Here is a 26327-nt window from a genome sequence, read left to right as displayed (position 1 = left end):
TGTCGTATAAAAAAACGTAAAAAAAATTATTACCATCAACATAAGAACATAAACTATATATCTATATTTCGTAAATTATCTACAAATATTTTATTATTTTTTTCTAAAAGGTTAAAAATATTAATGTTATTTTAAAGTTCACGAGATTTTTTGAATATTTTAAAAAAAGATAAAAGATTGGTTTTGAAATTTTACCATTTTAGAAGTATTATTGAAAATTTTAAATTTATTTTATTATTATTTTTTAAAATTTTAAAGGTATTGTTAAAACGAGATATTTTTAGTAATTTAGTCCATTAATTTATATATTTTTAATAAAATTAAAATTTCAAACAAGATTACCGTTTATGTCAATTATGCTAATCATATATTATAATTATAAAATTAAAAAAAAAAAGTTTTTATAATTTTTTATTGATACAGGTAGAAATTGATTTTTCCACAAAAAAAGAAAAGAAAAGAAAATAAACCGGGTCGACTCGACCGGAGTGGTTGAACCGTGTTTTTGGCGGTTATAGTGGTTCGACAAGCGGCCGTTTATCTCGCGCCACATTGCATCGACAAAATTCATTGCGTACATAAAAAAAATTACAAACTCTTCTGAAATTCTGGCGTAGTTGAGCCTCTCCCACCCCCATCAATTTAGCCACCCATTCCTCCTCGCCATTTCTTCATCCCCAAATCAGGACTTCCTTTGGAACATCCATGGCTTCCTTTGACCGAATTTCTGCGGGTCTTTCCGATTTCTCCACCTCCATTGTTGTAAGCTCCTTCTTCCACAACCCTATTGAAATTTCAGATACCCTTAACTTCATTCCTTCTTCAATCAACTCAACGACTATCCATCTCTTTCTCATCGCTTGGATTCTCCTCTTCGCTCTGCTTTCCTGCTTGCGATGGAAACCTAAAAGGAGTATTAGTTATATTGCCATGGTTTTGAATCACTGTATCTTCAGCTATTTATGCCAACTTCTCTTGCGGAATTTTGAGCTATAAGAAATGCGTATAAAGGAGATTTCCAGACGCTGTTTAGCTCTTATGTTGTTGTTTATAGTCGTCGTTCTGAGTCTATTCCCGTCCATTCGTTGCGTGGATGAAGAGGATTATCGTCCGGATGCTGACCCGGCCTTGATTTCTTCTATCACACAGATAGTTAATGGCCGACTCACGAATATGACACGCATTATAAGCAATGACATTGGGACAAATTGGGGGTTCTGTGTAAAGGATTTGTGCGTATTTATCTGATCCAGTTTTTTATTTACTGTTTTGTTGTATTCAAGTTCTCAACTCTGTTGGCCTCTGATTTCTTCTAGGGATTCCGATTGGGATGGTGCTTTCAATTATCATGGTAACGTTGATTTCTTGACTTCGTGTCTTAAGATGACAAATGGTACGATATTCTAAGTTCAGTTTATTTTCTTTATAATTGTATAGGAAGGTTTAGGCTAATCATTATTTTATATGTTTTTAATCATTGAATGTATCATCTGATGTCATTTTAGTCTTTGAGGTGTGGTGGGTCTAGTTGAGGGGTGATCGACCTGGTTGTGAAAAATTAGGATAACCAGAAAAGGTGCATTCAATTTGGTGTATCTAATTGTATCTTTCTTCGTTTTCACATAATTGTAACGGCCCAAGTCCACCGCTAGAAGATATTTTCTGCTTTGACCTGTTACGTATTGTCGTCAGCCTCACGATTTTAAAACGCGTTTACTTGTGAGAGGTTCCCATACCCTTACAAGGAATGTTTCGTTCCCCTCTCCAACCGACGTGGGATCTCACAATCCACCCCCTTGGAGGCCCAACATCCTTGCTGACACACTGCCCGGTGCCTAGCTCTGATACCATTTGTAACAACTCAAGCCCACTGCTAGAAGATATTGTCCATTTGAGTTGATATAAATGGTATCAAAGTCACTCATCGGACGGTGTGAAACATTGCTCGGAGTAGGGCTAGACCATCGCCATAGTAGATGTGTTTTAAAACCGTGAGGCTGACAGCGATATGTAACGGGCCAAAACAGACAATAACTACTAGCAGTGGGCTTGAACTGTCTTTTTTAAATGATCTTCAACGTAGTAGAAAAAAAAACGTTTGAGAACTACTAAATATGAGACTAGAGGGTGTATACAGAAGATTTTAACTGGATAGTCTGTTTCAAAATCTGTGTAGAAGAGTTTTTAGGTTGAATCGTTTTGGGGGGATAATGATCAGGTGCTTTCAACACTCTATTTTTAGTGGGCAACCCATTGGAGTATTAACTATCTAAGAACTCTAAATTAAGAAATAATTACTGTAATCATTATTGCAATAGAATATAGATAATATATCTATCTCTTTTAGATGTCAGTGGCTGTCTGTCTTTGTATCTTTACGACCTCATTATAAATTCAAATGAAAAGGGTTGAGCTAGTTGAATTGATTGAGTTCAATTTTATCATCATTCTTTTTTATTTGCATTCCTCCCTTATGAACTTTTTCCTACTTCTTACAACTTTTCCTCTACACCTAACGGCATATATTTATTTCTCAACAGGAGATATTACACAACGACTATGTACAGCAGCTGAGCTTAGATTATTCTTCAGCAGTTTCCGTACGAAAGAGCTTACTTCAGGGGTCACGTTCACTTACATAAAACCTAACAAGAACTGCAATTTAAATTCGTGGGCTTCTGGATGTGAACCAGGTTGGAGTTGCAGTCTTGGTAAAAACAAGGTTGACCCCAAAACTACGGATGTTCCTTCTAGAACTGAAAACTGCCAATCTTGTTGTGAGGGTTTCTTTTGTCCTCAGGGTCTTACATGCATGATACGTAAGTTTGTGATTAAATTACCTCTTGTTATTTTTCTGCCCTCTTAATCCTGTGCTTGATGAAATTACACCTGTTTTCAAGACTACGTTCCCCACAGTTTTTCACAACCTCATTACTATTAGTGAATCAAATATAACTAGAAACCTTAAGGCGTAGAATTCATACTTTCTAGAATGATATTTTGTTAACAAATATACAAATGAATTCAAGCTAAAACTGTGTTTAAATTACATTTCCCTAACCAGGAAGATATGTTGGTCTTCACTGGACTCGATCTTTTTGACACTTTATTTTTTATAAGTTGTTATTTAACTTTCGAGCTCTTTGCGAGTATTTCTGATGATTCATTGTGGGTTATGCCATAACTTTATTCTCGTTCCTAAAGATTTGGATTATGTTATAAAATATTTTGAGCTAAAAATTTGTTTACATTGTATTTCCGTTACCAGGAAGATACTTGTTGTACTCTGGACTAAATATTTCTTAAAGTTTGTTATTTAACCTTCAAGCTGCCAACATTTCTGATGATTCAGTTGTGTTATATTACAATTTGATTCACGTAGCTGGTCCAAAAATCATGAATGAAATATTCGAACCTACATCTAACGCGTTCACTTTTTTTCCCCAAAATATGAAATGAAGCTTGCCCGTTAGGATCTTATTGCCCTCTTGCAAAGCTGAATTCAACAACTGGAATATGTGATCCGTAAGTTCATATCACATTCCTTGTCAAAGTCATTTTCCACTTGAATCACTGAATTTTATATTGTGCCTATGCCTCTCAACTTTGTGATATGATCTGTAGATATAGTTACCAGATACCTCCTGGACAACTTAATCATAGCTGTGGAGGAGCAGATTTATGGGCCGATGTTGCTTCCAGCAGTGAAATTTTTTGTTCGCCTGGATCATACTGCCCTACAACCACAAGCAGAGTTTCTTGCAGTAGTGGGTATTAATCCTCATCTGTAAACTCACAACTGTTAGTCCTGAATCTCGTTTTGAAATCTGCAAGGGTCTGAAATTTAATGATAGAACAGCTCAATTTAGTTCACATTAGTATGTGATATTACTTGCTAGTTTCTAGTTCACATTAATATGTAATATTTGTTCTCATTCTCATCATGTCATTGTTCTAATCTATGATCTACTTCTGTGTTAGGCATTACTGCAGGAAGGGTTCTACTTCTGAACAACGTAAGTCATGCAAGTTGATGCTTGTGGTGTGCCATTTGTTATCAGCTTAAAAATTGAAATGATATTAAACAGTACGCTAGTTCTGTTGAATATATGCATAACATTTATTTAGGTTCCTTGTAATGGAAGTTATAATATCTAGGCTGAGATGACCCTTTTGGAATATGAGGTATGACATGGGAGAGATATCGTTGTAAAAGTAAGGAGATGGAGTTGATGGGAAGTAGAATTTGAAAACGAAATTTATTATGATATGCTGGTTTGTGTTATTGTTGAATGAGAGGAATACAAAGGATTTACGAAGTATTCCAGGGGCCTACTCATCTTCCAAATCAAAAGGGCCTGAAACCCTTCCCCATTCTAGATTGGAATGTGACACCAATATTAGCCTTAGGAGAGTGACGGGAAGTAAAGAAAGATAAGACGAAGTTGAGAAAGGGCCTATATAGAAAGTGGCTTTCTACACTTTGAGACAAGAAGAATATATTCAATGAATTGGAAACAATTTATATAGACCATTTCTTTGCCTGGATAAAAATACTATAGAAACTAGTCCTGATTAATGATATTTTCCTTTCCTGCTCCATATCTAAAATTTCATTGTTAAGGATTTATCATGCTTATTCTTGAATAGCTTGTTTATGGAAAGTAAAATGATCATGATTAGCGAACTTTCTCAATTAGAAACCCAGTTCCCATGAATTAAAGATTCAAAATTATGATTAGGAAGCTTTTGGATATATAAAATCATTTAATCCATCTACAAGAGTCTAGGTACCAGCTTGAGAATTGGGCGTAACAATATTATATGTGAATAAATATAGCTTGGTCCAACTGGTAATCTTTGCTAAAATGGAAGAAAATGGTAAATGCACACCCCTGTTTACAGATTATGATGACTATCTAACTTTTCCTTTGAAACTTGTTCTTCTTTAAAACTTCTATTGTTTTTATTTGAGAAATCTTAAATTGCCTTGTAAGCATACAAGGGGTTGAACATTTCACTCTATTTCAATGGTTTTGCAGCCTGCTTCGAGTTGGCAACCTGCAATCCAAATACTGCAAACCAAAATATACATGCCTATGGGGTTATGCTCATTGTAAGTAACTCTTTTTCTTTTCCCCTTCCTCCCTATGCTTCGGGATGAAAGCTGATATCAAATCTTGATTGGATACAGGCTGTTTGGGCTGGGTAGGTAGATATCATTCTCATTTGTGATTTTCGATGTGATACTAATTTAGTTCTAAGATTAGAACTATAAATGTTCATGACATCTAACTCTAATAACCTTTTATTCAATCTTGTTCAGTGACTTCTTTCATTCGTGATCATTCTATATGCAGAAACTTTTTGCGTAGTTATAGGTTGGAACACTTATCTGCATAAATGAATAACTAACGTATACATTTTGAAAGCATTTACTGCATAGTCGAAACTTCTTATTCTGCATGTCCAGCTGATTTTATAGAAATAATTTTTAGTATGATATGCCATTGAATTGCTTCTTCTTTGTCGTCAACAATGTATTTTGATATTGTTCACATCTTTGTAGGTCGGAATAAGTACTTTGCTGCTGATCATTTATAATTGTTCTGACCAAGTTCTTACTACACGGGAAAGAAGGCAGGCTAAACGAAGGGAAGATGCTGCTAGACATGCTCGAGAAACAGCACAAGCTCGTGAAAGGTGGAAAATCGCAAAAGATGTTGCCAAGAAGCACGCATCAGGATTGCAACAACAATTATCACGGACATTTTCTCGTAAAAAGTCATCAAAACAGCCAGATCAACCGAAAGGTTTGGGTCAACTACCACCCGTGCATCCAGGCAGTTCAGATGCACCGGAGAAACAGCCTGCTACTTCAAAAGGAAAGAAAAAAGAAAATAACCTTACAAAAATGTTGGAGTCCATTGACAGTAATCCAAATAGCAATGAAGGCTTTAACTTGGAGATTGGAGATAAAAATATCAAAAAGCATGCTCCAAAGGGCAAACAAGTACATACTCACACTCAAATTTTTAAGTATGCTTATGGCCAGCTAGAGAAAGAGAAAGCAATGCAACAGCAAAACAAAAACTTGACCTTCTCAGGAGTGATTTCAATGGCCACTGATACTGAAATTAAGACTAGACCTGTGATTGAAGTAGCTTTCAAAGATCTTACTCTAACATTGAAGGGAAAACAACGGCATATAATGAGGTGTGTCACAGGGAAGATTATGCCAGGTCGGGTTGCAGCAGTCATGGGTCCATCTGGGGCAGGGAAGACAACATTTCTATCGGCTTTGGCTGGGAAGATTACTGGGTGCACTATGACTGGTTTAATTCTTATAAATGGAAAACCCGAGTCCATCCATTCATACAAAAAAATTATTGGTTTTGTTCCACAAGATGATATAGTGCATGGAAATTTGACGGTTGAGGAGAACCTCCGATTTAGTGCTAGGTGCAGGTAAGTGAATTTTATTTATTCAAAACTTTACCATTCTTGACGATAATATCAAGTCTTTTTCTTATACTGCACTATTATGTGAACGGTGACCAGAGTGCCTTCCAGTTTGCAGGACTCTGCTCTTGCTTGGATGCTAATTATCCTGAACATTTTAATTTTTTGGATTTTCATATTTATTAGTTTTATCACCATCCAAAACCAAAACTAATTTCCACTGATGCTTGTGGTTTCATGTTCTATGTAATTTAACTGTAAAATTCTAATTCGTCAAATTCCTAATAGTATCATGACGTGTTTAGTATATTTGAATATTTGATAGCTTAACTTGGTATATACCCATTCATGATGGTTGGATCAGGGAATATGGTGATAAATATCAATCGTTGTTGTCTTTTACCCTTTACAACCATTTAAGTTTCCACCAGCCGCTTGGGTCTGTAAAAGCCAAAATTTTGAATATTTCAAGTTAAATATTGACTTTCCTCATGGATGGATTCTTTGACTATGTAGACTGTCAGCTGACATGCCAAAGCCTGATAAAGTTCTTGTGGTAGAAAGAGTTATTGAGTCCTTGGGACTACAAGCAGTGAGAGATTCGCTTGTTGGAACTGTGGAGAAAAGAGGAATCTCTGGAGGTCAAAGAAAACGAGTTAATGTGGGGCTTGAAATGGTTATGGAACCTTCCTTATTGATCCTGGATGAGCCTACCACTGGTCTAGACAGTGCATCTTCTCAGTTACTTCTTCGATCACTTCGGCGGGAAGCCCTTGAAGGTGTGAACATCTGCATGGTACTTCACCAACCTAGGTATGTACAGCCAGCCCACCACCAAACTTTAGAATGCCAATTCTCATGATACTCGATAAATGAACATAATTACTTTTTGGACCATCAATTACTTTTAATCTGACTTCAAGATTTTCCTTCCCCATAAAAATCTTGAAATCATAGAAAACTCCCCTCCCTTCTAATGGGCTCTAATTATTTTTTTTCCATGAGGAAACCCTCCTCTCCCTCTCCATCTCTAACTCTTCTTAATTTGATATTACTTTTACTTTGGCTTTTTTGGTCCTACGATCATAAGTAAACTTATTTTCATTTTTGTGGAATCAGCTATTCGTTGTTTAAGATGTTTGATGATTTGATACTTCTCGCCAAGGGTGGGCTTACTGCGTATCATGGATCTGTAAAGAAAGTTGAAGAGTACTTCGCTGGTATAGGGATCACAGTGCCAGATCGTGTTAATCCTCCAGACCATTTCATTGACATTCTTGAGGGTCTGGTGAAGCCAGTAGGTGTGACTTATGAGCAACTTCCTGTCCGTTGGATGCTTCATAATGGGTATCCAGTACCTCCGGACCTGCTGAAATTATGTGATTCTGATACATCTGCAAGCGGCTCAACACATGGAGAAAATCCTGGTGATGAAGCTGGAGAACAATCTCCTGCTGGAGATTTATTGCCGGACACGAAGTCCAATGTGGAGTCGCAGCGGGATCACGCACAGCAGAACTTCTTAAGTTCTAAGGATCTATCTAATCGAAGAACTCCTGGTTTAGCTCGGCAGTTTAGGTATTTCTTGGGAAGGTAAAGATTACTGAAATTATTACATCGTTCTACTTTTTATGCATCAGTAAGCAAGCTCTATCACTTCTAAATTGTAATCAAGTTCAGTATGATTGTGAGCCTTAAGTGTTAGAATTTCAATATCTTCAAAGGAGTCCAACAGTAAGTGCTCCTTTTTCAATACATTCTAAACAAATATACATGTATAATTTGTTTATTCATGTGACTTCTTATATATCTATAGAGATAAAGATTCAGAATTATAAGTAACTATAATGCAGTGAGAGGATAAAGCATTCTTGTAGATAACAGTTAAACACCATTTGTATTTAATTGAAGTTAAATACCACTACAAATTATTTATAATTAAACACTTATACAAAAATAATTATAAATAAATCACCTGAAACATGCTTTTATTTCATCTAGTCTTATTCTCATATGTAAAACATATAGTAACATTGCTGTTAGTTTGCAACTGGAGATTTCTGTATGTGTTGTATTTGTGTTTCTTTTTTATTAAATAAGAATAATTGCTCTGTACATGGTTTTTCTTGCTTTTCCAGGGTGTGCAAGCAGCGACTGCGAGAAGCTAAACTTCAATTAGCTGATTACTTGATGTTGTTACTTGCTGGAGCATGCTTAGGAACTCTTGCTAAAGTGAATGATGAAACATTTGGTTCCCTTGGCTATACTTTCACCGTCATTGCTATTTGTGAGTTGCCAGTAATGAAATAAATAGCTTGTATGGTTTCTGCTGATTACAGCACCAATGAAAGTGGTGTCTTGCATAAATCATAGTCCTGTTATATTTTTTTATAAATAGGTTGGATCACTTGATTATTTACCATAACAAGTATAAACTTCTCCTAGAAAAAACTGAGGCACTGCATAATCTATGCTTGATTACTTTCAGTTAGAAGTTCATCCCATTATATGTCTTATGTCATACGCTCTTTGCTTATTTTGCAGCCCTCCTATGCAAGATTGCAGCACTGAGATCATTTTCCCTTGACAAATTACAGTACTGGAGAGAGAGTGCATCAGGGATTAGCAGTCTGGCGCATTTTCTCGCAAAAGACACACTTGACCTTTTCAACACAATCGTCAAGCCACTGGTTTACCTGTCTATGTTCTATTTCTTCAATAATCCGAGATCAACTTTTACAGATAACTATGTTGTTTTAGTTTGTCTAGTGTACTGTGTGACTGGAATGGCATATGCACTTGCCATCTACCTTCAACCTGCTCCTGCCCAATTGGTACATACTCGAAACTCAATTCATGACATGCAAATTAAGATTGCAACATTATTACTTTTGTCAAGTAATAAGACACTCTGTTTTGGATTCCATATAAAGTGTTCATTATTTGATCGAGTTGATTCTGGGACAAAAAAAAAAAAAAAAAAAAAAAAAAAAAAAAAAAAAAAAAAAAAAAAAAAAAAAAAAAAAAAAANTCCTTACCTATCTTACTCTTCTTGCAGTGGTCGGTGCTTCTTCCTGTAGTTTTGACCCTCATTGCAAACCAAGATAAAGATAGTCCAATTGTCAAATATTTAGGAAAGTTATGCTACCCTAAGTGGGCACTCGAAGGCTTTGTCATCGCAAATGCTGAAAGGTAGTTAACATTCTCTTTCTCCCTTTCTATCCATTATATTGGAGTCTATTTAGCATGTTTGTAAGAATGCAGTCGATTTAGCATGTTTTAGCTTGCATTTGACAAGCAAAAATGCTAGTATGAAATAATCATTGATGTTTGCATGATGACTTACGGAAACGATAGTTTCAATCTCAAGGCATAATGATTGCTATTTAACTGCGTTTCTTCTTTCCCTTTGGATGGATTCTGTTGAAAAGGTTTTGTTGTGATTGTCTTGTCTAAACATCAATGTTGACAGGTATTCTGGTGTATGGTTGATAACTCGCTGTACTTCACTGATGGAAAACGGCTATGATATCCATGACTGGCAACTTTGTTTAGTGATGCTCATTTTGTTTGGGATACTCAGTCGTTTAGCTGCTTTCTTTCTGATGGTCACCTTCCAAAAGAAATGAGATTAGTTTCTTTGTAATGTATGTCACTTCCATGGTGTTCGGCATCCACGATTTTCTCTCTCAGCAGTAGGATCCGAATACCAAAATTTTAGTAGACTTGTACAGATTAGATTCATATCATCAAAATAGATTTCCGGGGGGCATTACTTCTTGTAGCTTAATGCTCATTCCTTGATACAGCAGCCCATTACCGTGTAATGCATTGATACCACGGCAAAGTGGCTGGCTATGAAAATGACAATGTAAACATTTGAAATTCGTATAAACTTTGAACTCTTGCCATTTTCAGGTTCATCCACTCAGCCGTGGGAGGGAGGTCTTTCCCAAACAGATTTCAACACAAAAATTTTGTATGAACTTTGTTTGTTCTACCTGGTTGCAACACATGGATGTAAACAACTATTGGTAACTCCCAACCCCGGAAAAGAGTACTTGTAAATCGATAACCGATTGATATTTAGGACCGAGCCGGCGTCTTGTTGCGAGCTCCACAATTGTATTGGAGCTTCCATAATCAAACTAAAAACCGTTTCGAAATCCAAAATAAGTAAGAGTGGGTTCAGAATTATAACCATTCATTGCTTGAGATTCAATAGCATGCAGCAATTGCAGTTCATTCAACGATAGACCTAACTCACTGGAGAGTGTTATTACATAATCAAGCCTTCACGAACAAAATGTAAATTCGAAATCTTCACTATGTGTTGAATCCTAAGTAGTTAACCTAAGTTGGCTTATATCATGAATCTTTTAAATAAATTTCTTAAAAATTTAGAAGGCTTAATATATTGTGAAGAAAGAAAGAGGCCGGTAAACCCTGAGACATTACTACAGAAAGAGCGTGTAACAGTCAAGGTTTTTAAAATGAGTCTGTTTGGGAGAGGTTTCTACCCTGAATGCATCTCTAGCAATCAATATTGTCCTATTTAGGCTTTCTCTCAAGGTTTTTAAAATGAGCCTGTCTCGGAGAGGTTTCTACCCTGAATGCATCTCTAGCAATATTGTCTTATTTAGGCTTTCTCTCAAGGTTTTTAAAATGTCTCAAGGTTTTTAAAATGAGCCTGTCTCGGAGAGGTTTCTACCCTGAATGCATCTCTAGCAATATTGTCTTATTTAGGCTTTCTCTCAAGGTTTTTAAAATGTCTCAAGGTTTTTAAAATGAGCCTGTCTCGGAGAGGTTTCTACCCTGAATGCATCTCTAGCAATATTGTCTTATTTAGGCTTTCTCTCAAGGTTTTTAAAATGTCTCAAGGTTTTTAAAATGAGCCTGTCTCGGAGAGGTTTCTACCCTGAATGCATCTCTAGCAATATTGTCTTATTTAGGCTTTCTCTCAAGGTTTTTAAAATGAGTCTGTTTGTGAGAGGTTTCCACCGGAATGTTTAATTTAAATCCATCGCTAGTAAATGTTGTCTTATTTGGACTTTCTCTTCAAGGTTTTTAAAATGAGTATGCTTGGGAGAGGGTGGTTTTTTAAACGAGTTTGCTTGAGAAAGATTTCCACCCTGAATGTTTAGTTCAAACTCATTGCTAATTGTCCTGTTTAGACTTTCTCTCAACGTTTTTAAAACAAGTCTGCTTGTGAGAGGTTTTCACCATAAATGTTTAGTTATCTTCTCCCATCGAAGTGGGATTTCATTGAAAGAGACTAATCCAGTTATATAAATACGTTGACTTTTCTTTCCTTTCATGTTAAAGCCATATTAGTGAAAGACTTTCATATGTAAGCAGACGGCGGGCAACCGTCCCAAGGCCGTTAAAATAGTAGCGTTACGAGGCCGTCAAACAGTAAAGCCGCTAATAAAATCCACGTGTATTTCTCGGCCGGATTTCAAACGCATATAAACTGAGTAACAAAAGGCAGAGAAGAAAACGTTTGGATTCCCTTTTTTTTTCCCAACGCTTTCTTGGCGGTTTAAAAGCACCACCATTTCCATTTTTGCGGTTTCCAACTCTCAACGCCACTCTTGTATTTTCTCTTCCTCTCTTCAAGCTAAGCTCGGATCTTCACCTTCTTCGCTGGTACTTCTCCTCTCTTCTGCCAATTTTGAATTTGTTACTTTCTCTGCTACTTCTTGCTTTAGATTCTGCGAGATTGCTGATCGATAGCTTTGAGTCAGTGGACTCGATGGCGACTAGTGGTCAGTTTTAATTTACTGTTTCTTTGACTTCCGGGTGATGAAGGAAAGTGAAGAATACGCTTTCTTCCTTTCCGTATCGTTTCCTTTTTCTTTTGTGTTTGATTGACTATGCTGATTAGCTTCGTGCATTTGCCTTTACATCCGCATTCCGATATTTTTTCATTTTCCCTACCTCACAACTCGAAATTCGAAGCTCTATTCCGTCTAAACTGTATCTTTTTCCTTTCGGCATTCAATCGAAAGCCTTTCTTTTGTGAATCTTCTGTGAATTTTAGTCGATCTTTACTTTTCCGTTGTTAGTTTTTTTTTTCTTTTTTGTTTTGAGAAGAGATCCATAAATTGATTATCTATCTATTTAAGAAGAGGATGATGACATTCTACTTGTCTATCTTCAAATTGGATATTTTCTAAAGCACATGGCCTCTNGGGTTTTATTTAATTGTCTTGGTCTATTTTTGCTGTTAATGAACTCATTGGGTTTAGTATAAAAAGAATGTTAGCCTTTTTAAACTCAATTACTAAATAGGTGAATTTACATGTTGTAGATCAACATGTTTTGTACAGTAATCGTTAAAGCCTGTGCATTTAAGTAGAGTTGGTTCAGTCGCTAACTGATGAATTTGGGGAAATTATAGCTTTAGTTATTTTTCGTGACTGGTTGAGGTGTAAACTGTAGTTTATTTTATTCATTATCAATATGGGCTAATAATTTCTAATTCAAGCATAATTTTGTGGATAATTATTACCATTTCAAAAGTTGATGATTTGATCTCGAGCTTCGTAATGGTTGAGCTAAAAGGAATAGTAACTAGTGATTATTTTTTGAATTTCGCCATCACTTAATGTCATACTTGAAAGTTTGATAAGAGCAATTTCTTCAAAGGGACCTTGTGAGTTAGTTACATCATTTTGCTAGAAATTAACTTCAATTGTGCCTTTTCAACTTATTATCTCTTAAGGTATTTTGACCTGAGAAGTAGAAGACTTCAGTGAAGTGTTTTATCCCAGTAGTTGACGGTTGATCACAACAATAATCATGTTGATATGCCTTTTCTTGTGGTGCTAGAGCTGCTAATCCGTATCAGGACCTGTAGGATTGAGCTTCAAAGTAAATCACATTATGGATCAAGAAGCGCATTTCTGCCGGAAGTTCACAAATATGAAATCTCATTGGGTGAGAAGTTTTTTTTTACTATTAGGAAGTCGCTTTTACATTTAAATGTTATCCATTGAACACCTAGAATGATTTTCCAAAAATGATTTGCGTGAATGATTTTTCATGATTTGAGTCTTATTGGAGAGTTTTTATATTATCGAGGACACAATTTTATGAACGAGAAACAACTTCTCATTGATAAAATGAAAAGGAAAATGATTAAAGGATACGAACTCCCCAGGGGAGTGGAAAAAGGAAATAGAACCAGAAAACAAGCAAGATCATAAAGTGATTACAAACGAGAGAGAATAGCCAAGAGACAAAAAGGACTCATCAAACCAAAGCTTAGCTCCAAAACAAACTTGAACAACAATCACAATAGCTGAAGATAAAATAAAAAATAAAAATAAAAACAAACAAGAAAAAAGCTGGCCAGAAACCTCTTCCAAGAATTAACAATCTAAATTAGAAAATTCGAGATCAAAATCACCAAAACTTGAACTGCCAGAATAGAATGCAAAGACCGTAAAAGAGCTCTCTAAAAAACTTGATAAAAAACTAATATTTAAGAAGTTGGAGAAAGAATTTCTTGTAATCAAGGCCACAAGCTTCGCTAGGGACTGAAGGGGGAGGAAGGAGAATCTCCTTACCATTTCCCTGATAGGAACTCAAAAGCATGGGAAGATGAGTTTTCAATCTCCATATCATCGAAGTGATTAACCATTGGCTCCAATAGAGATTCCACACTGTTAGTGAAAGAGGGATTTATTGAATGATTAATGAGAAGATTGAATTATGAAGAGCAAGAATGCTCCATATTTATACAGAGATAACAAAAGATATTCAGAAAATCTACCTAAAAATCTGCAGAAAATCTGGTAACAAACGAGTAAACAAATCAAAATAAAATCTAATCAAATCAAAACTAAATCAAATAAAAAACTATATCTAACTCCTAACGGAGATTTAATTAGATACTAACTGACAGCATTCTAAACAAATACGTGATCTTTAACACTCCTCCTTGTTTAGATGCTGTGAACTCCAAGCTTTTTTCTGAACACCCATCTTGCTCCAATTATTTTTCCTGTTTAGAGGTCGATCAACCAACTCTCAGATTTTGTTTTTCTCGATCACTGAAAGCTCCTCCTTGGACAGGTGCATCATCAACCAAAGCATCTTGTCGTTCATCTTTAGACTCTTCTAACATGCCAATAAAGATGCCAACTTCTGACTTTTTGTCAAGCTTATCACGCTTGACCTGTGGAATGTAAATGAAGCAAAGACACCCAAATACTCTAACGAACTTTAAAGAAGGTTTGTAACCATACCAAACTTCAAATGGTGTCAGGTTCTTTACAACTTTTGTTGAAAGTCGATTTTGCAAGCACATAATAGTGCTTGCTGCTTTTCCCCAAAAACGTTTTGGAAGATCCTTCTCATGAAGCATGCATCTCGTCATCTCCATTATGAATCTATTCCTCCTGACACTGACGCCATTCTGTTGAGGAGTGTATGGTGTTGTCAATTGATGTTCAATTCCAGCCTCTTCACAAAACCTGTTAAAAGTTTCTGAAGTGTACTCTTTGCCATTATCTGATCTTACAGTCTGAATCAAGCATGCACCTTCATTCTCAACTCTGGCTTTGAATTTCCAAAATACACCCGCAACTTCTGACTTTTGCTTCAGCAAGAATATCCAACACATTCTTGTTAGATCATTAATAAAAGCAATGTAATAAAGATTACCATTTAGTGATGGTGTTCGCTGAGGACCACAAAGATCAGTATGAACCAGTTGCAACTTTTTCGAGCCTCTCCATGCCTGTTTAGGAAAGGGTTGCCTATGTTGCTTCCCAAAGTTACAAGCACGGTAAGGAGACATGCCATCATCAATGTCAGTGAGTTCTTCTACCAGCTTCTTTGACTGTATCTGAAGCAAACCTCGATGATGAAAGTGCCCAAGTCTTTTGTGCCAAGTCCCAGTGGCACCAGCTCTGGATATAAAGGCCGTTGGATTTAGAGCAAAGCTTTTTCCTTTCATTTTGACGTTGAACAAGTCTTTGCCACTAGCATCTTTGATCAAGCACTACTTATTCTCAAACAACACTTTATAACCTTTATTAAGTAACTGACCAACGCTCAAGAGATTTTGATCAATTTTAGGCACAAATAAAACATCTGGAATAAATTTTGTACCTTCATAGCTTGTTATAGCTACTGTGCCTTTTCCCTTGACTTCCAAGTGTTCACCATTGCCAATCCTCACTCTCTTATCTTCGATGTCTCTTAATTCCTCAAAAAACTCCTTGTCATATGTCATGTGATTTGTGCACCCACTGTCAATCAACCAGCTCTCGCTTGATTCTTTGCTTGAGGAAGAAGTGACCATAAACAATTGATCTTCTTCTTCTTCTTCTTCTTGATCAACTACCTGTGCATCTACTTCTTTCACCAGATCTTTGGCTTTGCAGATCACAGCTTCATGTCCAAGTTGATTGCATTTGGAGCAGAAGGCGTCAGGTCTTCTCCAACACTTGTATGGTGGATGACCTTTCTTCTCACAATGGCGGCAAGGTGGATAGGATTTTTTGAAACCTCCTCCTTTTGTCTTTTGATAATTGGCAGATGAATCTCCATACGTCAATTGATTTTTGAAATTTTTATTGTTTTTATACCTGCTGCTGTCTTGATGCTTAACACGTAAGGCACCTTCAATCACTCCTTCTTGCCTCATAGACCTCCTTTGCTCTTGTGCTTGTAAAGCATTCAAGAGCTCTGTAAGAGAAATCTTTGACAAGTCTTTGGTGTTCTCCAGAGTAGTAATGGTGGCTTCAAACTTCTCTGGAACAGTGACTAGCAGCTTTTCAACGATCCTTGAATCATTTAAAACAGAACCAAGCAATCTCACCTTGTTGGCAATGCTGAGAAGTCTGTCAGAGTACTCTTTCACCGACTCTGACTCCTTCATCTTCTGCAACTCGAAATCCCTAATCAAATTTAGGGCTTTCATTCCACGAATCCTCTCATCTCCTTCATATTCAGCCTTGAGATAATCCCAGATTTCTTTTGCTGTTTTGAGGGACATTATTCGCATGAAGATCATTTCAGATACAGCGGCAAATAGGCAAGCTTTTGCCTTTGATTTCCTTGTCTTCTTTTTCTTCTGTAATTTGATTTGTGCTACAGTAGGATTTGCTGGAAGCAGAGGGACCTCGTAATCCTCTTCTATTGCTTCCCAAAGATCCAAGGCCTCCAAATAAGTCTCCATACGAACTGCCCACATTTGATAATTGTCTCCATCGAAGACTGGTGGTGCAACAGCTGAAAAACTTGATTCTCCCATTTTGATCTCACAGATCCCTTAAGAAGATAGCTCTGATACCAATTGTTAGTGAAAGAGGGATTTATTGAATGATTAATGAGAAGATTGAATTATGAAGAGCAACAGAGATAACAAAATATATTCAGAAAATCTACCTAAAAATCTGCAGAAAATCTCGTAACAAACGAGTAAACAAATCAAAATAAAATCTAATCAAATCAAAACTAAATCAAATAAAAAACTAGATCTAACTCCTAACGGAGATTTAATTAGATACTAACTGACAGCATTCTAAACAAATACGTGATCTTTAACACACACTGCTTAGACTAACTTGAGATTCAACGTCAAAGTCATCACAATGAGGAGGAAAAAGATAAACTGTGGGGGCTATCCTCGAGTGAATCACCTCATGAGTAAAAAATGTATCTTTTAAAGATAAAACTTTAGGGCTACTAGAAGGGATTTTGAAGGCTTTGATGGAACTAATGTTGATAAGTTTTGACTACTCCTTGTCTTACAGAGGAGATCAAGAGACATGAACAATTTTCTTAAACTAAATTGGGATCTATAACATTATTCCCAATGGGTGACTGAGAAGAAATTATGAGCTCACTTCTTCGAGCATGATGTAATGATTCTTAACCTCTTTTAACATATATGGGTTTTGCGGGCTCGAGATCTTTAATGGATGCCTCAAAGAGGAACCCATGAATCTTAGAAGGTGGTAAAACACTGATCCTAGATGTGAACAATGGATGCCTTAAAGGGCTGAACAATTTTCTTGAGCGCAAGCACAAGGCTCTTTGAAGCCCCTTCATTCAAAATAATAAAACCTTGAGGGCAAGCACAAAACTCCATAGAGATGACTCCCAACCTTACTAGCTGTCAAAATTTCCTTCAAGAGCCTTCCAAATCTTGATGGCTTTATTATTCCTCTCTATCTATAGTCCCCAGAGAATTGAGTAGTAACCAGCCTACCATAACTTCCAATGTACATCACACAAGTGTGGATTTCGTAGCACCTCCTCCACAATAGAGCCATCATCTTTGATCCTAGCACCATTATTAGTTATGAGAGAAATAGTTGCTCAGAGTTGTCATCAAGTTCCACATATTAAGCTATCATGTACGGATCTCAGGGTTAGATTGTTGTAGGATTTTGTGATTGTGGCTACCTTTCATGTTGCTTTCTTCCAAGAATCAAAGCTTACAATGGTGGACATAATGTCGGACTTTTTTTTTTTTTTTTTTTTTTTTNCCAGTGACTTTTGGTCATACCAAAATCACTTCAAACATGCCTTTTGGTATTTCCTGGTGTTCTCTAATGATCTGCAAGATGGCTGTGGTTCAACTCTTTTGTAGACATCCTTTTGAGGAGTAAAGCTAGAACCTATTAAGGCTCTTCTTTGGAGAGTTTGGTTTGGGAGGAATAAGAAATTTTTTCCGTAATTCTCACATTTCCTTGGGTGTTTTTTCATAATTTACTAGTTAGCCTCCTTACATTTTGTGGTTTTGTCCAAAGCCTTTTGTCATTATGAAACTTACCAATTAGGAGCTTTTTACGCAAATCCCCTGGTTCCATGTGTGTTTTCTCATCCCTTTTCCTATTCCTCCTTTTTAATGCATCCTTTTGGTTTCCTATATAGGAAGTTAAAAGAAATGTAAAAATAAAAAACTTGAAAATGTTGCCCTGTTTGATAACCATTTGATTTTTAGTTCTTGAAAATTAAGCTTTTAAACATTACTTCGGTATAAGTTTCTTGTTTTGTTATTTACTTTCTACCATTGTTTTCAAAAACCAAAAGCCATATTTTGAAAACTAAATAGAGTAGTTTTAAAATTTGTTTGTTTTTGGAAGATGACTAAGAATTCATATGTTACTTAAAAAAGAAAAAGATGAAAATCGTAGTTGAGGAACCACTTGTAAACAAGCTTAATTTTCAAAAACCAAAAACAAAAAATCAAATTGGTTATCAAACGGGGCTGTCATAATTCTTATTCAGATTTAGTTTTATCTTTCTTAATTGATTGAAGTGTAATGGAATTTTTAGGATCTTGATCAACTGCTGGGTGATGCCAATCAAGTAGGGGAATTCCATGCAGCAAACAATCTGCCGAATACATGTAAAGTTTATCTTCTCATTATACATATAATTTTTCCTCGTGTGGTTATATGTTAACAAATTTCATATGTAGTCAGTATTCTCAAGCCTCTGTTTCCCCTCTTTCTTTCTCCCTGTTTTTCTTTATCTTTAACTTTAATTATGTATTATTAAAGCACAGATGCAGAAGTTGCTGAAAATTCTTTCAGACAGAATAGGGGATTACATTTGGGAAACTTAAGTTCAGAGTGCAAGTCTCAGGGATCAAGCAGGAGTGATGCTGATGCTTTTGGGATATCAGAACTGTCAGCAGCAATGATAATGGAGGCTGAATACAATGATACACATGTTGAGAGGGGTTTCACTCATGATTTGTGTGCTGGTACCAATAGTAGTCGTGTAACACCACTTGAAGGAAGCATCTGTGATACAATACTTGATAATAGAAATATCCATAAATTGGTAAACTTAAGTTCAGAGTGCAAGTCTCAAGGATCAAGCAGGAGTGATACAGATGCTTTTGGAATATCAGAATTGTCAGCAGCAATGATAATGGAGACTGAATTCAATAATACACATGTTGAGAGGGGTTTCACTCATGATTTGTGTGCTGGTCTGAGGACCAATAGTAGTCGTGTAACACCACACGAAGGCAGCATCTGCGATACAATACTTGATAATAGAAGTATCCATAAATTTAATACTAATGAAAGCTTTATAGAAAATCGTGATTTATCTGATGAAAATGTGAAGGGTGATATTGTGGCAAGCAAACTCGTCAGTTGTTCAAGGGAGAGGAGATTGCGTAAGCCTACACGAAGGTTCATTGAAGAATTTTCAGATTCTAAGTCTGAAAGTAACAAGGGAAGGAAAAAAACTCCTACAAAAGATAAATACATGAAAGGGACATCTACTGAAGAATCTAGTCATGTTAGCCATGAGGTACAAGTGTCCACGCCTAAAAGTGAATGGCATTGTGGTACTTCTGTTCCAGTGCAGTCTCGATCTCAAAGAAGACATCCAAAGAAGCATGTACCAGTTTCGGTACGGGAGTTCTCTCTTGATATCTGTTCATCCTGTCAATATAATTATCATTGAGATTTCTGTGTCTTATTTGCCTTTCATATATTATATGATTTTTTTTAATGGTTTGTTTGGTGCAAAGTCTTTCTAGAGTTAAAGCTGGAACTGCTTTGATGAAGTCATGCAGAATGCCAGAGTTTTCGGCTCTGCCGACAACCATCATTTTTTTTTTTTNTCATGTGTGAGGGGTTTTTACTTGGGGGTTGTAAATAGAAAATTCTTGTTGTCTTTTCCTGCCGTAACTTCAAAGTTCGTAATTTATGAGTCTTTGACCATGGAACTCTGTTGTTTTATCACCTAATTCTGCTATAGTTTCAGAATTGTAAGTTCTTTCATTCTATATTACAGGGATTTCTATCAGAAGACGTATATTCTGCAACAGAATGTAAAAATGTTTATTCGTCTGCTAAAAGATGTAAAAAGCATGATAGGAGGAAGCACCAGAAGATGTGGACACTTACTGAAGTAATGCAATTAGTTGATGGAATTGCTGAATATGGAACTGGCCGCTGGACTCATATAAAGAGGCACCTATTTGCACATTCTCCTCATCGCACACCTATAGATCTCAGGGTATCTGTCTCACTCGAATCTACTTCCTGATTGGTTGTCCCTGAGTCCAATGAGAATGTGAATTGTGTATGCCTTATCTTGTTTTCCCTGCAGGACAAATGGCGAAATCTTCTGAGAGCTAGCTGTGTTAACATACAGAACAGAAAAGGGGTGAGCCTTTTTGTCTTAATGCTTCACCTTTCTAGCGGATGTGAATTGTGCACGCCTTGGATTAACATTTAATGACCTTTTGTCCTTGTTCCAATTCCATTGAATCTTTTGTATGGAAGTAAATTTTTAGCATGCTTTTAGTTGGTTGAAAATGTTTCAATTATACAGATCGAACGGAAGCAATCACATGCCTCACGGCCGCTTCCAAAGTCCCTGCTCCAACGCGTCTATGAACTGGCCAATATTTATCCATATCCAAAGGAGCGCAGTCCAAAATCAGTCGAAGCAACTACACCTGCCCCGGATCTTACTGAAAGTAATGCTTTGCCATTCAATTGGGGGCGGAAGAAGGACGAATGACATCTACTTTGGAAACACCCGAAAGGCCTTTGCAGTGAAGTGGAAGTTCAAATAATACTTGTAATTAGATGTAAAAAGATCTCTGTTTTTGTTTTGATCCTATTGTAACAGTGATATGCTCTTGAAAATGGGAAAAAATCTTCCATTATGATAGCTGCGGAGCTAATTAACTAAAAGTTTATAATATCATCTCTTCTTTTCCCTTGTTTTTTTAAGAATTATCCATAAACATTTCCTAATACCAATTGTTAATTCTCGAGGGAAGCTAGAGGTTCCCGAATTCTGTTGCATTGAGGAATGGAAGTCATGTTGCAGTTTGAACTAATTGCTCGGAGGGAGGGGAAATCAGCAAGCACCTTGAGCAGGGAATACTTGAGTGAATATCTCCATGCTTTCTAATGTTTGCCTCTGCAGAAGAACCAACCACTTTCTTGCCTTCCACGAATTTCCTGCTCACTTATGGGTGAGGTAAGTATTGCTTTACTATTCTTTTTTGTGCAAGTTGATGATTACTCGTATTCTTTTGCAAGGATGTATTTTATCCAGTCTCAATCAACATATTTCTTCTCTATACCAGGTGATTTCTTAATGAAATTTTTGCTTACACTATCGTTTGGCACTAGTATCTTCTTATTACTAGTTGTCTATATCATGGATTCATGCATAAACCTAGACGCGTGTAGACAATAAGAGATGACCATTACTAATCCTTTGGATTTTCTGGACAGAGGCTATAATTACTTCATCCCCTGCCTACTCCTTTGAACACAGGAACATGGAAAGCTCGAACAAATAGAAATAAGATCTTTCTGGTACACTATCAAATATATTGATCTCTGGATTTTCAATAGTTACCCACTTCCACTGTTATGTTATTTCCTTGTGAAGCTCCACCCTTTTCGTTGAGGTACTCTCTAGGCAATGAGTGATGGTTGCCAATGCCACTTTCTGGGTGCTTGAAATTGCTCTTTCTGCTGTTATTTTCTTCCGCTGTTTGTGCTTGTTTGAAGAAATGTTGGTTTCTTTGTCCATGAAGACCTCCCTAATCAATCCTTCTTGAAGTTGCCGAGCAAGTGTAGCTCAATATCATCATTGGTAAGAGGACTAAGAACTTCATCCGTGGGTTTCAAGTTTCGTAAACTTGGCTAGCAAATGTTGTCCTCTTTGAGCTTTCCCTTTTGGGCTTCCCCTCAAGGTTTTAAAATGCGTATGATTGGGAGAGGTTTCCACGCCTTTACAAGGAATGCTTCATTCCCATCTTCAACCGATGTGGGATCTCACAATTCACTCTCCTTGAGGGCCCAGTGTCCTCGCTGCCACACTGTCGGTGTTTGGCTCTGATACCATTTGTAACAGCCTAAGCCGACCGCTAGCAGATATTGTCCTCTTTGGGCGTTCCCTTCTGGGCTCCCCTCAAAGTTTTAAAACACGTATGTTAGGGAGGGGTTTCCACACCCTTATAAGGAATGCTTCGTTTTCCTTTTCAACCGATGTGGGATCTCACAATCACCCCGTGGGGGCCAGCGTCATCGCTAGTATATCGCCTGGTGCCTTGGCTCTAATACCATTTGTAACAAACCAATCCCATCGCTAGCAGATATTGTCCTCTTTAGGCTTTCTCTTCCAAACTTCTCATCAAGAAGGTTTTATAATGCGTCTGGTAGGGAGAAGTTTCCACACCTTTATAAGTAATGTTTCGTTCTCCTCTCCAAACTGATGTGAGATCCCACAGTAGAACAATAGGTAAGTTCTTAGACTTGATTAATATTAACAATGCCCTAATAGTTTTATAATTGAAAGTTAGTATTGGGGAGTCTCCACGAGAAGACTGGACAAGATATAGAGTATGTTTGTATTGTAGACCTGTTTTTTTAAATTATTGAATTATTATGGTTGAAATGGTACTTCTGGTCCACTTTAGCAGCCTCAATAGGGAAGATCCATCTTCACAATGGGAATCATTACGACGACCTAAAAGGCAATTAGGCATAATGATTTTCTGTTAGGATTGCTAAGTGATGTCAGTTTATAAATTACAAACAATAGTTTCCGACAATGTCCTGCAGCCAATCACTTCATAGAGACTTTTAGCAAAAGTACTTCATAGAGACTTTTAGCAGGATCTTAGTAAATGATACAAAACCATAGATCTTGGGTTCCAGTGGCATGCATTTTACTTCGCTTGTCAATTCTCTCTCTTTCTGTCTGCACAATGAATTGTTCGGTATGGTTATTCGATAGTAATTTCACAGGCCTCTAAATTATGTATACACAAAAATTTTCCATTCTAGTCTATGAACATCATAAAACAACTGTTATCAGGCATATCTTGGTGCCTTGAAATAACTTACTTTTGACATTTACATCTCTATAGCCTAAGTTTCATTAACCCTTTAGATATATATATATAATTCTTATTGCCTTGAATTTCTTTCCTAGAGATTTTTTGTAATAGTCTAAGCCCACCACTAGTAGATATTGTTCGCTTTTGCCCATTACGTATTGCTTTGGCCTTACGGTTTTAAAGTGCGTCAGCTTGGGAGATGTTTTCATACTCTTATAAAGAATGTTTCGTTCCCCTCTCCAACCGATATGAGATCTCACAATCCAGCCCCTTCGGGGCTCAACGTCTTTGCTGGCACTTGTTGCCCTCTCTAACCGATGTGGGATCTCACAATCTACCTTCTTCAGAACCCAATGTCCTCAGCGGCACACAGCTCGGTGCCTAGCTTGGATACCATTTGTAACAACCCAAGCCAACCACTATCAGATATTGTCTGCTTTAGTCTGTTACGTATCGTCGTCAGTCTCACGGGTTTAAAACGCATTTGTTAGGGAGAGGTTTCCATACTTTTATAAAGAATGTTTTATTTCTCTCTCCAACCAATGGGATCTCACATTTGCATCTTAGATTGTCAACTCCTTGTCTGGTTGCCCTTTTCTACTGCCTAGCGGTGTAGCCTTTTGAAGTTTTAGACCATGTAAATTAGTGGTATTGAATTTATGGGGACCAATTTTTATGGTTACATCGATTTACTTTAAAGTTCCTAACACTCACTCCCACCATTCAATTATATGGTTATTCATGTCTTTAAGGGATCATCACATCAATCTACTAATTGGAGATGTTTGACAAATTTGCAATCAGATCAAGGGAAATTGTAGCTGCTGACAAAAAAAAAAAAAAAGCATTGTAATGGAAAATGGCTAAAAAAGGTTCCATATTTGGGGTTTATAGCTAAAGGAGATATTGTCGATCATAATTCATCTCTATCATATCCTTGATGTCCATTGCTTTTTATTTTGTACGTCGTTATCTAGATCATAATTCATCTCTATCATATCCTTGATGTCCATTGCTTTTTATTTTGTACGTCGTTATCTAGATCAGTTAAAAAAAACCCTCGAATTCGATCTCCAATACTTTTCAAATTTTATTTACTTTTTCACTCTTCTCTCGAGTATCAAACATTCTTGCATAATGTTTCGCATTTTCTTCGAGTTCTAAATTTTGAAAGTGAACATCATATGTTCTTTGCACCATCACTCGATTTTCATCTTAGAAGATGGTGTTTGGGGTGAGGAAAATGGTTGTGATAACTTAGACCTTCTTCTAGAAGGATATGTATACAATAATTAACAATTGTAGCATGTGGGTTATGTAAAACGCTAAGTTTCCAACGAAGTGAAATGTGAGATCTCACATTAGTTGGAAAAAAGAATATACGTGGAAACTTTTCTCTAATAGAGGTATTTTAAAACTTCAAGGGAAGGCCAAATTCATACCTATTTTTTCGTTAGAATTATAATTTTAGTTATTGAACTTTTAAATTTGTATACCCTTAATTTTCGTCTTTTCTGTTAGTCTAATAAGTCTTTTTATTTGTTCGATAATTAAAAAGAAAAAGTCTAATATCTTCAATTTGTATGAATCTTTTCTAGGTTTGAATTAATAAATTTGTCTTAAATATAGAAACCAAATTAAAAAAAAAAAAATTATAAATTATGGAAAATATATCACAAAGTATTGATCTATAATATGTTCTAGAAGTAGCTTTTAAAGTTTTTTTCTTAAAAAAAAAAAAAAAATAGTTCACCTAGATTGGAATCCAATCTTTTAATATTTTAATCAATTATAATTAGCTAATATTGTAATTATTAATATATTAATATGGTGAATAATAAAAACTTTAATCTCTATCAACTTTGGGAAATTAGATATTTTTTTTATATAAAAAAAATCAAAATTTAGCAATTTACTGAATGGACAAACCTTAGTCTGTATTCGCGCATGGGCTTCCACCATGAGAATTGACATTTTCATTTTTTTTGTTTAAATATGGTTTTTTATTTTAAAAACATATAAACGTTTATATTATTGATTTATCGATTGAAAAGACATCGATTTGATTTGGTGAACACGTGTGATAAAAATGATTTATATATATGAAAAATCTTGGATTTTGTAAGATATGCTCTCAAATTTATTTAATTTTTTCGATGAATTAGTAGTGAAATTTAATCGATAATTGGATAAGATATTTTGAATTGGATTGTATTTTTTTTTATATTATTAATTACATAACTAAGTTTTTTTTCTCGTAAATATCTTAATTGTTGAATTAAATTCGTAATTATATGTTAAATTATTTGTGAAATTTTTATCGAATGATTTAATAATTATAATTTTCTTTTATAATTGAGATAAAATGAGATTCTTCCTGTTATAATTTAAAATTTTATTTTGAACCATTATTATGCAATACAATAATTCAATTGTAAGCCTTGTTTATGATCATATATGAACGTACGTACGGTTCGATTTATGAAGATACCCAATTTTGTTTTTGTATTAGTTGACAATTCATCGCGTCATCATAGGATAATAGAAACAAAAACTTTATACAATTATAATTTAGAAAACAATGGTTATATTTAAATTATTTATAAATTCAAAAGTAGAAAATAAAAATAAAAAATAATAACCATTCTCATTTTCTTGGATTCTTAATGTTAAAAAAAAAAAAAAAAAAAAAAAAAAAAAAAAAAAAAAAAAAAAAAAAAAAAAAAAAAAAANNNAAAAAAAAAAAAAAAAAAAAAAAAAATGCTTCCAATAGGGAAGCATGGGAAGTTATTAATGGGAAGATATGGGGCAAAAGTAGTTGAAGAAAAAGCATAAAATTAATATTCAAATGCAAATAAATAAATAAATAAATAAATAAATAATACAAAATGCCAGCCTCTGACCTGCAGGGCATGTTATCACTTACAAGTACAGCTTGTTAAAACTGACCACTGCACGTGCACATCTCCTACACACATTCACTTCGACCCAATTCAAATCA

At 35.7% G+C, this 26327-nt stretch overlaps 2 protein-coding genes across 5 annotated transcripts; both read left to right on the top strand.

Annotated features, from left to right (window-relative positions):
- Positions 1-608: 608 nt before the first annotated feature.
- On the top strand, positions 609-10373 carry LOC111782183 (putative white-brown complex homolog protein 30). The gene is made up of 14 exons (XM_023663002.1): positions 609-1232; positions 1317-1393; positions 2541-2819; positions 3462-3525; positions 3625-3771; positions 3982-4016; positions 5043-5116; positions 5570-6468; positions 6979-7275; positions 7582-8055; positions 8601-8749; positions 9007-9296; positions 9521-9654; positions 9935-10373. The coding sequence occupies exons 1-14, from the start codon at positions 1000-1002 to the stop codon at positions 10089-10091; spliced, it is 3309 nt and encodes a 1102-aa protein (XP_023518770.1). The 5' UTR covers positions 609-999; the 3' UTR covers positions 10092-10373.
- A 1608-nt stretch (positions 10374-11981) lies between these two features.
- On the top strand, positions 11982-21192 carry LOC111781580. Of its 4 annotated transcripts, none has more exons than XM_023662251.1 (7): positions 11982-12111; positions 13297-13404; positions 18766-18838; positions 18998-19860; positions 20248-20472; positions 20566-20622; positions 20791-21192. In XM_023662251.1, exons 2-7 carry the CDS (start codon positions 13351-13353, stop codon positions 20980-20982), a joined length of 1464 nt encoding a protein of 487 aa, XP_023518019.1. In that variant the 5' UTR covers positions 11982-12111; positions 13297-13350; the 3' UTR covers positions 20983-21192. The 4 variants fall into 4 exon arrangements, with proteins under 4 accessions (XP_023518019.1, XP_023518018.1, XP_023518021.1 ...); XM_023662250.1 differs by having other exon boundaries at positions 13190-13404; positions 20791-21088; XM_023662253.1 differs by having other exon boundaries at positions 13190-13404; positions 18749-18838; positions 18993-19860; positions 20791-21088.
- The last annotated feature ends 5135 nt before the right edge of the window (positions 21193-26327 follow it).

This window comes from Cucurbita pepo, chromosome LG19 (genome assembly GCF_002806865.2).
Source record: "Cucurbita pepo subsp. pepo cultivar mu-cu-16 chromosome LG19, ASM280686v2, whole genome shotgun sequence".
Lineage (NCBI taxonomy): Eukaryota > Viridiplantae > Streptophyta > Magnoliopsida > Cucurbitales > Cucurbitaceae > Cucurbita > Cucurbita pepo.
This window is presented reverse-complemented; position numbering and strand designations above follow the sequence as displayed.